Source organism: Toxotes jaculatrix, chromosome 15 (genome assembly GCF_017976425.1).
Source record: "Toxotes jaculatrix isolate fToxJac2 chromosome 15, fToxJac2.pri, whole genome shotgun sequence".
In the NCBI taxonomy this organism is placed as follows: Eukaryota; Metazoa; Chordata; class Actinopteri; family Toxotidae; genus Toxotes; species Toxotes jaculatrix.
In genome coordinates, this window is record NC_054408.1 from 6,626,184 (window position 1) to 6,638,795 (window position 12,612).

General features: G+C 41.3%; 1 protein-coding gene across 3 annotated transcripts in view; it reads left to right on the plus strand.

Moving 5' to 3' along the window:
- The first annotated feature begins 5,952 nt into the window (after nucleotides 1-5,952).
- Nucleotides 5,953-12,612, plus strand: part of fgf14 (fibroblast growth factor 14) — a 91,772-nt gene continuing 85,112 nt past the window's right edge. For 2 of the 3 annotated variants that reach the window (XR_005895375.1, XM_041057227.1), the window contains exon 1: nucleotides 5,953-6,709. Coding sequence is in view for 1 of the 3 variants with exons in the window: in XM_041057227.1 (XP_040913161.1) it covers nucleotides 6,502-6,709 (208 nt within the window). In the remaining 2 variants the exon portion in view is untranslated. The remainder of the gene's footprint in view (nucleotides 6,710-12,612) is intronic. The other variant, XM_041057229.1, reaches the window with a different exon arrangement.

Sequence of the window (12,612 nt, forward strand, 5' to 3'; positions counted from 1 at the left end):
AGGATAACAAATTAGCCAGAGCGAGGCCAACTACAGTAACATGCTGGACTAATCGACTGCAGTAAGCCGACACAAACGCAGATTTATGCTTAGATTTGTCTTTTAAATGTAACCTCAGTTTTGTTCACAACTATAAATGTTCTCCTGTTTCCCTTGGCAACTTCACCTTTTCTGAATATTTCAGCTTCTTGGTTTCTGGCAAGGTCCCTCTTCCTTGTATCTTGGTTTACAACCTGCAAAAAGCAAACAATTCCTCTCAATTACTATGTACCTGACAGGGTAATCCTTCCTGATTAAAATCATGTTCAGGCTGATGGTGACATACACTCTCATGAGGTCATATGCTTAACCCTGTTAAATAGAGAACATGTGTATGGCACCATACTGTATGGTAATGAATACAGTATGGTCCCATACAGAGACATCCTCCATGTCAAAGTCAAAGATGAAGAACATTAAGAACCAGTTGCATGTATTGGTTCGCATGGCCTGTTTTAACTCTACAAATTACATGTTCTTTTCAACGACTGGCTCTCATTTTTCATGGCATACAATTATGTAACTTACCAAAGTTTATATATAAATACCAACTTTTTCGACCAGACATCACAAAGTGCTTCACAGCAGAAGACAAAAGGAAGACATAAAATATAAACACAGAGTAATAAATAAAACAAAGATTAAAGAAATGAAACTGAAGAAAGCCAAGTCTGAACAATGTTCAAGTTCTAGCTGAATATGTGTTCAGCCTAGTATGAAAACTAAGAGACTTGAAACTTGAAAGTTATTGCGTGTTAATGTAGCTGAAAGTGTGGACTGAATTAAAGTCTACTGTTAGCGTGTTGCATTCAGGCATTTTTTTCTTGTAGAAGTAGTACAAGATAATCTTTTATCCTTGCTGTTACACTGACTTGTACTATCTCTACAGCAGGAGCAGGATAAAGATAGTGTATAGAACAGAACAGACTGGTTCACTACATGACAGATCAGTGGCTAAAGAGGGGGTGAAATAGCTGAAATATTGATTATCTTGTTGACACTGCAGGAACCAATCAATCGCATGACCGCACATGGCTGTACATTCGGGTAGGCTCTGGCTTCATAAGCATGACTATGTAACTACACAACCATATAGCGTAGAGCAATGCATCTCACTGACCGAAACACATTAAAAAGAAACCATGGACAATAACTTCAGAAACAAAGTTGTTAAAAACACCAAAGGATCAAGCTAAAGTGTAAAGGAATAGAAAAGAGCTCAGAGAAAAATGTGTGTTTTCATGATGAGGAAACGAATATGCTGATTACGACAATTCTCACTGGACAGGAAACTCTGCGAGAGATGATTATAAAAGGACATGATTTGAGAGTGGGCTTTATTTTAGGCCGTGTGCATCATTAAGACATGAGTGTGTGTGTATGTATCACTTCTGGGCAAAGTTTAGATGAGGGCGTGGAGAGAAAGGGCAGCGCCAGGGCTGAACGATGCTTGGCATGAGAGTGACCACTGTAGTATTCATAACTAATACCAACTGACTTATTCGCTGCTCCATTTGACTGTGGGCTCTTCTTCATGCTTTGGGTGACTACTCAGTGAAGGCACTTCCTTCGCCCCAAAGCAAAACTGAGAACATCTATCTTCATCTATATTTCAGCCACATGCCTTTGTGACAGATGTCTCCAAATATAGACAATACTCTAAGACTTGAAGCCACAGATGATCTTACAGCTTTTTTGGTTTTTAATAGAGGAAAAAAAAATCACTTGCCAGAGGAACAGAGAATGCCAGTCCCCGTATCGAAACCAACACCATTAAATTAATTTAACACTTGATATCGATGCAAAGTTGATTACATCTCCAACTGCTCTATTTCTGAAACCTGACAGGGTTTATTGAACATCTATGAAATGGACCCTGAGGTTAAATTGAAGTTTTGATTTGTTTATCATTTACTTAAAAAAAATGTCCCATGCACATTTTAAAAGACCTTTATTTTTGGACCATTTATACTTTGTTAAACTATATACTATGAAACTGACATGTAACATGGGTGAAAGGGGACATTATATTGTATAGTAAAGACAGTAAACACACAGGCCTCCGAGCATCATATTAGAGCCATGATGTTGTGATGTATATCTTGGTGGACAGAATTAGACTCTATTAGTAGAACTCTATACTCCCTGAATGTGGGCTGGCTTGCTTATACAGTGGAGGGTGTCTAAATCTGCACTGGGCCAGTGTCATTGACCTTATCTCTCTGCAATAATGAATATTGTTGGTCACAATGGATTTTAAAGTGGAGTTGGTTATTATGTGTGTGGGATTCCTCAATTAGTTCTATTGGTCTTTGCCCTATTAGTCACAATGTGGGTGCACTGGAGAGGTTTTAGAGCTGATGTCTAAACATCACATATGGTGATGCATTTAAGCCAAGTACCTGTGAGCAGGAACTGACAATAAATCAAATCTGGATGCTAATATGTATTTTACATATCACCGGTCCAGCATGACCATAGTTTTTATTTCATAAGCTGTATACATAAAGTATACATGTATGTATACATACATAAAGTAGATCTACTCACGCTGATATAGCTAACAACTTTATCAGTGTAATCCAGTGCGTTGCCTGGTGGTTTTAGGGGTAGGGTCTAATTTGCACCCAGTGTTGCAAGAAATGTAGCTCTGGCCAACTTTGTCCATGGATATAAGCAACTGTACTGTACATGAAGAACAACTTGAAGAAGGGCATTCACTGGGAAAAGAACATGCTGACATGCTGAGGTTTTTGTTTATGTATATGGCAGCGGGTGTGTGTGTTCATTTTTCAGCAGCTGTTAATTTTCTAGCGAACACTTGCTCCAAGCAGTGCCAAACACAGATCACTCTCCTTCTCTGATTGGTCAACATCTTGGCTGCGGGCATGCCGGGTCAGGGTTAGCAGATGGTTTTAACACTGATACTGAACATGGACATACATGTGGTCCCAGCGTAACATTGCCTGAAAGCATTAGCCCTGACTCTTGCAGGAGTGCAAGTTCTTAATTTAAAAGGGCAATGTGTAATAACTGGCCAACTCTCAAAGTCATACTCCAAACAGTCATAGTCTGTCTCAGACTGGCCATCGGACTGCCACATCTGTGGGCCTATGGATTGTCTTTTGCCAGACCTCTCTGTGTACCTGTTATTCAAGGTACACCTGTACGAACTGGGGAATAATGTTTTGCACAGGTTTACTTTGCAATCAGAATATGTAACGGTTTGTGGTTGGTTTCAGTGTGATCAATCACCTCTCTAAATATTCTCATATTTTTCACATTAGATAATGTGATATGAATCCCTCCATATATACCAGTCTCCAAATGATAACACTCATTCATGCAATCTTCACACTCCCCCACGTGTGAGCCTTTTAAATGTGTACGGTAAAAACCACAGAGACCATGAGTTAAACTGCCAGTCCATTTATCTCTGTGCATCTTAAATCAAGTTATTTTTCCCCATCAGGAGAAAACAGACTGTTAAAAACTCACAAGGGAGCCACTTCCTGCCGACCGCAGCCCGGGCAATCAAAAAGAAGTATTCTAATGATCCCTGACAAAATTGTCAGACGATATCCTCCAGGGTGCGATGATACTTTACATTACAGTGGACGGATCGATAGGGAGGATGACATGAGAGGCCTCTGCAGAGGGAGAAAACTAGAGAGCCTGCAGTGCACTGCTCTGTCTTGTGCTGATTCCACAATGGGTCCATTTGACCCCCACATGTGTAAACTGCTTAAATAACTGCATTCACCCTTTATCTGGGGTGCTGTAGTGGAGAACACGTGTGGCGGCTCTGTAGCTCTGTGCGTGCGTGAGCCTGATAAGTGTGTTAGCAGGTACACAACATGTCCAAAGTCTATGGGTAATTGAAAATTTGATGGCTCTTAAAATTAATAAGAAATTCTTCACTGCCTTTAAACAGTGACACAGCAAAATTGTAATGCCGTGTAAAGAAAGTCAATCAGGAAACATTTTGTTTCAAAGTGGCCCACATCCCTGAGGAACCAGTTATCACAGACAACTGACAAGACCTGGGCGCCACAAAACTAGGTCATTAAAGTGGATTAATGCTGTAATTCAGAGATGAACACACAAGACAACCCCACTAATGAACTCCTCCAGTCTCTCATCAAGCTTCCTGTGCTGTGGTTAATATTGTTTACACAAACCTCTGCTTTTTTTCTGCTCTGCTCACTCGAAGTTACATCGGATTAAAGAAGCTTTTGATAATAGCTCTTCCATGCAGACTTCGACTGCAACTTGTCATTAATTGACCATTAAAGGAGATGATTATGAATATGGATTAAAATGTTTGGTGATACATGTTACAAACACATAACAGAACAGTATTACATGCCAAAGTGATACATGTTACATTCTAGTTTAGGGATCGGAAAGATCCATGTAGTGATCTAATGCAACCCTGTTGCCTTATAAATCTGAATCAACCTTTTTCCTTACATTCATGTTTAATGCAAATCACCAAATAAGCAAGCATTCGATACTCATCCATCACTAATAGATTCAAAATTACAGGAAAGAAGGAAAAAAACTACACTTTACAAATAGGTCATTTGCTCTTGCTGAGGCCATAATGTCAGTCATTTGTACTTCCTTGTACTGCAGCTTAACGAAGATGGCTTACTGGCAAACAGTGTCTAACACCTGTGAGTGGGGTCAACACTATACTGAGCAACTAATGGGTCCACTTCCAAATACTGGCAGACAGACTGACTTCTGCCATTTGTGCTGGGAGGGAGTAACGCTGACAGATCTAAGAGTTATTCAATCTGAGATCTGAAGTATGGAAAACACATTCAATAGAGAAACATCAAACAGCAAAAAACACCGCTGGTGCCAAATCAAATTTAAAATTTCTTTGGCAGAAAAACTGAACTTTGCTTCCTGACACACACTTTCTCTTTCCATAACCTCGGCCGGGTAAGGTCAGGCATAGTCAAGGGAAAACAATATTTTCTTCTCCCTTAGTTTGTGATGGAAAATCTTTTAATCCTTGGAGAAAAGTAGTCATACAGTGGAAACAGTCGTCATGAGCAACACTAACAACCCCCTTGTCCTCAGGGATAAATGAACAAAACAGAGCTAGGAAACATAAACATACAATTTTACATCTGAATGTTTTGTCAAAGAAATGATAGAACTCTGAAATTATCATTATTATATATTTAGCAGTGGACCAAATCCTTTCATGAGATGTTTTATGCTGTTATCCAGACCTCTTCTGTTTTAACTGTTATCATGAGATACATTTAATTTTACTGCAGCTAATGCTGAATTCGATTCATTCAGCTTGCTGGAGTATTGGTGATCTGTTGCAGTGCCCTATAGACTCCTCTGTACTCTGCAGCCATGCTTCAACAAGGCTCAGATTAGTTGACACGGGTACACTCAAGCATAGCCTCCAACCTACTACAGGTGAGTCTTGACAGCTGTGACTTTAGAGTTTTCATGCACAATATCTCGATTAACACCCACCCCGATGCACAGCGCTGCTCAACTTAAAGAACTGAGAGCAAACACATGACACGCCGAGGATAAAATGTATGAAACTGACTGATGTAAATGTGGACTCTGACATGCGGTACACACACATGCAGAAAATCTACTTCATAGACGCTGTCATTTTCAAGAATTCGAGCTGAAGCAGTTTGGGACAATAGTCTCAGTCGGATCATAAAAATTTCCGAGAGCATCACTGATATGACGGCGCAGAAACCACGTGTTTACGTAATGGAAAGCCAATCTTTCAGTTTAACCCCTCCTCCCCGTCTATTTCTAACAGAAGTCCGACGCTAAAGGAAATTCATGCAAATGTTTTTATACAGGCACAGGTACTTTTGGAGATGCCAGTGGCGTGGTGCTGAAAAGGCTTGAGGAAAATACCCCACAAAGGGAAGAAACGCACACTCCAGGAATCACGGACACACACCAGGAACCCAAGCCTGGCTTTAACAGAAACGTTGCAGTGTGGGGCTATAAGAAATGAAAGCTGAGGTTGGTGTTATCTGACTTCGCCAAACAAGCTGGTTTATAGGAGAAACGAATTGGACTTGATCCGGCAATGTGGTGTTTTGTTGGGGCTATCATTGCAGCAGTCTGTGCATAGGATGCATCCTCCCTTGGCTTTTGATGCTGTGCAGATCCACCCTCCTCTCCTCAGAGTGATGAACTAATAGGCAATGATTTTCTCCTCGGAAATCCACCGTGTTTTACTGTTTTCACGTTAGTTGTGTTTGTTTACTGGCGGCCCGTCTCCTCCAGGTGCGACACATGCAATTTATAGAGTATATTTTCTATTATCGACTAGTTGAGGAGGCATTCTTTATACGCCAGAAGAAGAAAACACACCATTATTCCGAAGTCTGCCAGATACTGAATATTTTGCCACGTGAATGAAAGCGCATAGGACTTGGATATACCTATTTTTCTATGATACAATTGGTAGCCCTGTCCTGGAGAACTGATCCAATTGTGTTATTATGCAACCGCAAGGATCTCATCTATATCTGGGTGTTTAAGCCACTGGATTGCTCTTCGCCCAAATCAATGTGGTTTCTTTGGAACATTTTCAGCAAAGGAACGCATATGCTGCAGTGTCTTTGTGGCAAGAGTCTTAAGAAAAACAAGAATCCAAGTGGTAAGCTCATCACCATTATGCCTACTCCTCCGTTTCGCTGTGAACCGGCGTTATGCGTGAGTGTGTGTGGTGTGAGACGTGTGTGTGTGGATCTGCGTTATTCGTTTGTTTGTTGTAATGGTGATAGATCTGCAATCATATTTATGCAGCGAGTGGATCATGCAGAGGCGCTGGGAGGGGGGAACAACTTATTCTGTGCAGCTACTATCGCCGAGCCCAGGTTTGGGGACGCGCAGCGCACAGACACACAAAAAAGCCCCCCTGCATCACCACGGCACCATGATCTCCTAACTTTTTAAATAGCGCTCTAACACACACACTCTCACAGCGGGACTAGATGTTATTTCAGTGGATCAAATCCACGCACAGCTATTCTGCCCAACGTGATTACCCCTAACCAGATTATTCCATCCTCGGGTTTACTGCCGCAGCATTCCCCCTCAGCAACACCACTTCTCGATTAAATGGGCTTCTCCCTATGTTTTCAGCAAGCCAGCCGGAGGAGACAGACTATTCTTTTATGTCTATCTCTCGGCTGTTGCAGGCCAATTTACATCATGCGGGCCTGGGGAAACATGATTTTATATGAGCACTTGAGTTGATTTGGTGTTGACGAAGCCAGGACAGCTGAGGTGCGAATAGGGCATGTAGAAGGGAACCGGGCTCCACTGCACTAATGCAAATCCTGCACTTGAACGGTCGACATCTTTTCGATTCAGATTCCCGACTTTTTTTTTTTTGTGAGAAAAAGGAATACATAAGCCCCGTCTTCAGTACCACACCAGCAGTTATTTGTTAAGATTTTGTACCCGATCACCTCAGTGAGCAAGTGATGTTTATTTCAACAGGCTGTTGTAGGAATGAAGGAAAAGCCCTAGGTGGACAGTGTAGTGCGGGCTACTTGTTACCTCAGGTCGTCGGTTTGAAGATGATGTGCTCAGCAGCAGTACAGTTCCTCGACACTGCAACTGCAGTATAGTAGATTTATCATCACACTGGAGCGGGACTGTTTTGCCATGCTGACACTGCAGGAGCAACGACAAAAACATTGTCAACTATCATCGAAAAATAGTCTTTTTCATATATACCGTGGTGTTTCACCAGCAAATTAACCTGGTTTGGTGTTGGCGTACACTTGAGACGACAGTCAAAACACAGTTATCTCCACTTTGTGCCTTTCACGTAGCAGCCATCATTTTCCCATTTAAGTCTTCTGCATGGATGAACTCGCAGTGCTAATGCTAAATAGCCGTTTTTTCTCAAGGACCAGTGCAAGTTAAACTTCGGAGGTCGTTTGAAAACACTTACCACACATTCAGAGACATTTCTGTATTCTTCCAAGACTCTTCCACACACCAGGGAAAAACTATGGAGAGGGCTAGACAGTAAAAGTTGCGTACGTTGCAGGTTTAAGGTTAACTGTTAGCAAACAAACCAATTAACTGTTAGCAAACAAACCAACATCTTAACAGGTGATCAAAAAAGAAGAATATACTATCTGATTTGTACACATTTATAATCACCCTATACCACATTTATAAGTTAATATTAATTTTTATGTATTTTATAATTTAATATAAATTGTTTTCAGGCATATTTATCATGGGAAGGAGCTATGTCACTTCCGGCTGCCATTTTTGTTAGCGCGTTAGTACGGCATGCAGTCTATGGCCGTCTCCGGTGGAGTTGCTGTTTAGCAAACTGAATATTGTTTGTTCGTGATGTTTAAAGGACTTTAAAAGATCTGGAAATATCTCCGAACCAGTGGTAAGTGTTGTCACACAGCCTGTGAGTTTCTTCAAAGCTTGGCTTGCATTTATCTTTGCAAGAACAAATGGATGATTTAGCAACGTGAATGTATCAGTGCAAAGCTTTCACACGGAAAAATATTGATTACATGAAAGGCACAATTTGGGAAAAAGCCACTGTGGGCTCTGCGGGGATAAATGAAAAGCTGCAGCAAGGCACTAACTTCCCTAGCTCATGCTCAACACTGTGCAGCCAGTCGATCAAAACTGAAACGCATTGTCAGGTGTCTGAAATTTGAAGCCATGTGCCTTTCAAAATGGAAGTAGCCCACATTTACCTTATGGAGGCTCGTTATTGAATTATCATAAACTGATGGTGTTAGCACAATCATCAGAGTTTGTGCTGAAGCAGCAGGTAGAGGTAGTAGTTTAGTGGGAAATGAACTAGGCCAAGATGCAGACTGTGTCAGTGGGGTGCTGTCCTGTGCCTCATGACTAAAAGCTGCTAACTTTTTGAACCTACACTGTCAAACAAATCACATAGCAGATTTTCTTCAGATGCAGAGGCGCCTTAAAAAACCTCAGAGGATTTTCTGGCACCTTTGTTGTAGTAGGACAGAGAATCCTCTGTGTGGCCCTCTGTCAGCAGAGGCAGGTGATTCCAGTATAGTGCTCGCCAGGCTTGAGCTGCAAAGGCCTAGTTATAGTGCTCCAGCTCTTTGGCTGTATTTTTAGTAACACAATATAACTGAGAGAACACAGAGATACACTAAGCCAACCAGGCTGTATCAATAAGACTGTCACCCTTTGTCAACATATGTCTGTCTTCATAATTAAGTGATTGTTATCTGTATCTCTGTCCACACTCAGAAACTTTTTTTGACATTACCACTACATCTGAAGAGTTTAAAAGTAGGAATGCTGATTCCTTAAATGCCCTCCTCCAGCAGATGGTGCATGCTTTTAGCCTATTGTGGGTTAATATTTGCCCATTGGGGTGAAGTAGGGCGGAGATATTTTGATATTTTCTGTCCACATGGATCATGGTAGATAAAGTGTCTCTGCATCCATTTGTATGTCCCTGTCAGTCAGTCAACAGGAAGGAGAGGAAGTAAATATTCACTCTGGTGTTTCTAAGTACTAATGCATTAGTCTCAGCTGGTTTGATGCACAAATACGGTAGATATGTATGGAGTATTTCTTGAAATAGATTATGTGGAAACCAGATACAGTGTAAGTTCAGTGTTTTTGTGCAGCTTAATGAGTATTGCATTGCATCCTCAACGATGAGACTGAGCATAAGATAAACCACCAAGAGATGCTGCATTCTGATGCAGGTGAAATGTTGGGTCAAATGTTGGCTGTGTAGCACACAGCAGAATGACTCACTTTCTTGGTGGATGCATGGCAATTTGCCATCATGTAAAGACTACATGTCCCCTTTAAGCCCTTTTTCAAAATTGCCTTCGGTCTCTCTTTAAAGTCTCGCTAAGCCTTTATAGTCACTGACCTGTTCATATTCTTCAAGCTGCATCACTGTTTTCCGGCAAGTTGTTTCATCTGTGGTAGATCGTCCTTAGGGTTGGTGGTCTGGAATTGCTGACCTACCCTTAATGTGCACTCTGGTGTCTCAGCCTGGGTACATGTCTTTGAGTGAATGTTCTTCATTAAGTCAATTAAGTAACGAACCAGCTGAGTAGTATGGATGGGGATACAGTATGTTTCACCCTGCAGCCTGTGTAGCAGTGAGGATTGTGAAAATGACCACATAGTTGCCACAGTAAAACTTTGAGGATGTCATTGAATGATGCATACAGCCACAATGAATGACAGTGATTTAATGAGGGCATTTGGTGGGTACATGCTAGAGAAGAAAGTTATGTCATGGTCCACCATATATAATAAAGGCAGACATTTGATTGGTGCTCACTGACATATCTTGGGCTTTGTAGTTTTGAAAAGCCTTGAATGCTGTAAGTGTGGAAGGCAAACAGCTTGGTTGCTGAAAGGGCAGAATTGCAGTGGATGTGTGAAGTCAGTAGGTGGCTTCCTCAGAGTAGCACAGCAGCGGCTCTTTGACAGCAAAGTGACAGCACAGGTCAGAGAAAACCCAGGCATCCACGTGATGGTGGTTCATAGCATGTCATGTGAAACTCAACTCTATGGTGTGTGACAGAACCAGGCGGCCGAACTGAAGCTACAGCACTGCAATGCTGTTGCTCTCCTTTGGTCGTTTGGTACACTGGAGCTTAGCTATAACCTCAGCTATAACCTCAGCTATAGCTTGACTTAACACCCATGAAGTTGTCTCAGGAGTGGCCAGTTCTGATGCGAGACACTCTGAAAATTAAAATGTTTTGATTGGAGTGCAATTATTGCATTAAACATAAATATGTGGATGGAAATTTGTGCCTCAGGTATATGACTATAAACTGTAATTGACAGGTTCATGAGTAGGCTGTTAATACCTTGTAAAGAACAGTGACTGCCTTTGTGTCAACATAGTAAATGACTCCTTGATAAAGTGCACGTTCATGTGTCTAGATGCTGTTTGCTGTCATATCATGTTTATGAATCTGTCAGTGTAAAGTATTATTTTTACTGTGCACTGTTCTTTGCTGAGCAGAGAGTTCTACAGTCTAATCTGAAAGTACATGTGCATTTTAATAACCGGATTCTGCTGCTGATGTCTTTTCGCCATGCAAGTTTTACCTCAGAGCAAGAGCAGTATATCTCAAATTCAGCTTTTTCCAAAATCATGCTGGTTTCAGAATTTAGAAAAAGGAGCCAGGATCTCCTGTACAGTTAAAAAATTCTTGATTAATTTGTGAAACATGCCCACGCTAGTTTAATTTATGGTAACAAAGAAACAGCAGTGTAATTAAGGAGGATGGGTAAGATTCAAACACAAACTCCTACAATTAGAATAACAGCAGGGTTGGCTAAAAATATCCTCCTCCAACCACTGTGGCATGTTGCTAGGTTTCATACAGAAACATTGCAGTAAGTTTGTAAATGGCCAAACTGCAGTCGCGTTTCTGCTAATACACATGGGTCATGCAGACCCTGGCGTATTACAGCCAAGATGAAAAAAAAACAGGCTTTACAGTTAACAAATCTAGCAGGAGTTCATACGTTTATCAAGGACCATTCTAAAACAGTACGTCCTCATACTATGTGTCTCACTCTTCTTTCTAAAAATAGCTGACAGTGCACACATCCCTGCTATGCAATTTAATACAGACAGAGAGAGGATAAAAGTGCACCATTAATTTGAAGCAAAAATTATTTTACACTTTGAGGTTGTCAAGGACTGATTCTCTTCTCGTGGCAGCATAAGAACTCGGAAATGGTGCGATTCCTGGTTTTGCAATCATTTGGAAAGTGGTATGAAGTTGCATGTCACTGCAGTGGTTATGTCACAGGTCAACAAGAAACATCGCTTCACTCTCGTCTTTTTGAATGTGATAATGGCAGCGGCATCATCAGTTTCCACAGTGAATTAATTTGGGCCGTCTCAGTCCTGCTCTTGAGAAATTTGACCTGCAGGGGCGATGAGATTTAAATTTCTGGCTGCCATTCTACCTCCTTTTGTGAGACAATCAAGTTTACATGCAAATCAGCTCAGACGAGAGAGCAAATGTATATACAGTGTTCATATAGAGACAGAAAGAAAAAGCAGGTGAGGGGAAGGAGAGACTTTATGAGGATAGAGTGATTTGTATTAAAAGAGAATCTGAATTAACATGAAGCACCTCCCAGAATCCCTTATATATTTCCCAGATATTCCTGTTTGCAGTGATAAGAGGAATGATGGGGCATGTGGTCCTGGCTGGGTGCCCCAAAGGGTGACTCTGGTCACTGGACCTGCAGGTGGACGGTTTCACAGGCTGTGCAAGGAGCTGCTGTCAGTTCCTTCGAGGTTAGGCCTAAGGGGAGTTCACTCAATGGGGGGAACACCGTGAGATGAATCGGTTCTCTTAAGGATGGATACATTTTTTTGTTTATCTGTGATGTTTAACATTTATAATGTTAGAGGCTTATTAGTGTAGTTGTGCCTGCAAAAATGAAAATGTTATGAAACTGACATCACTGGGTCACGCCATGCAAACATTGCCTTTATGTTCCGTTGTAGTCAGGCTGTTGCAATCAATA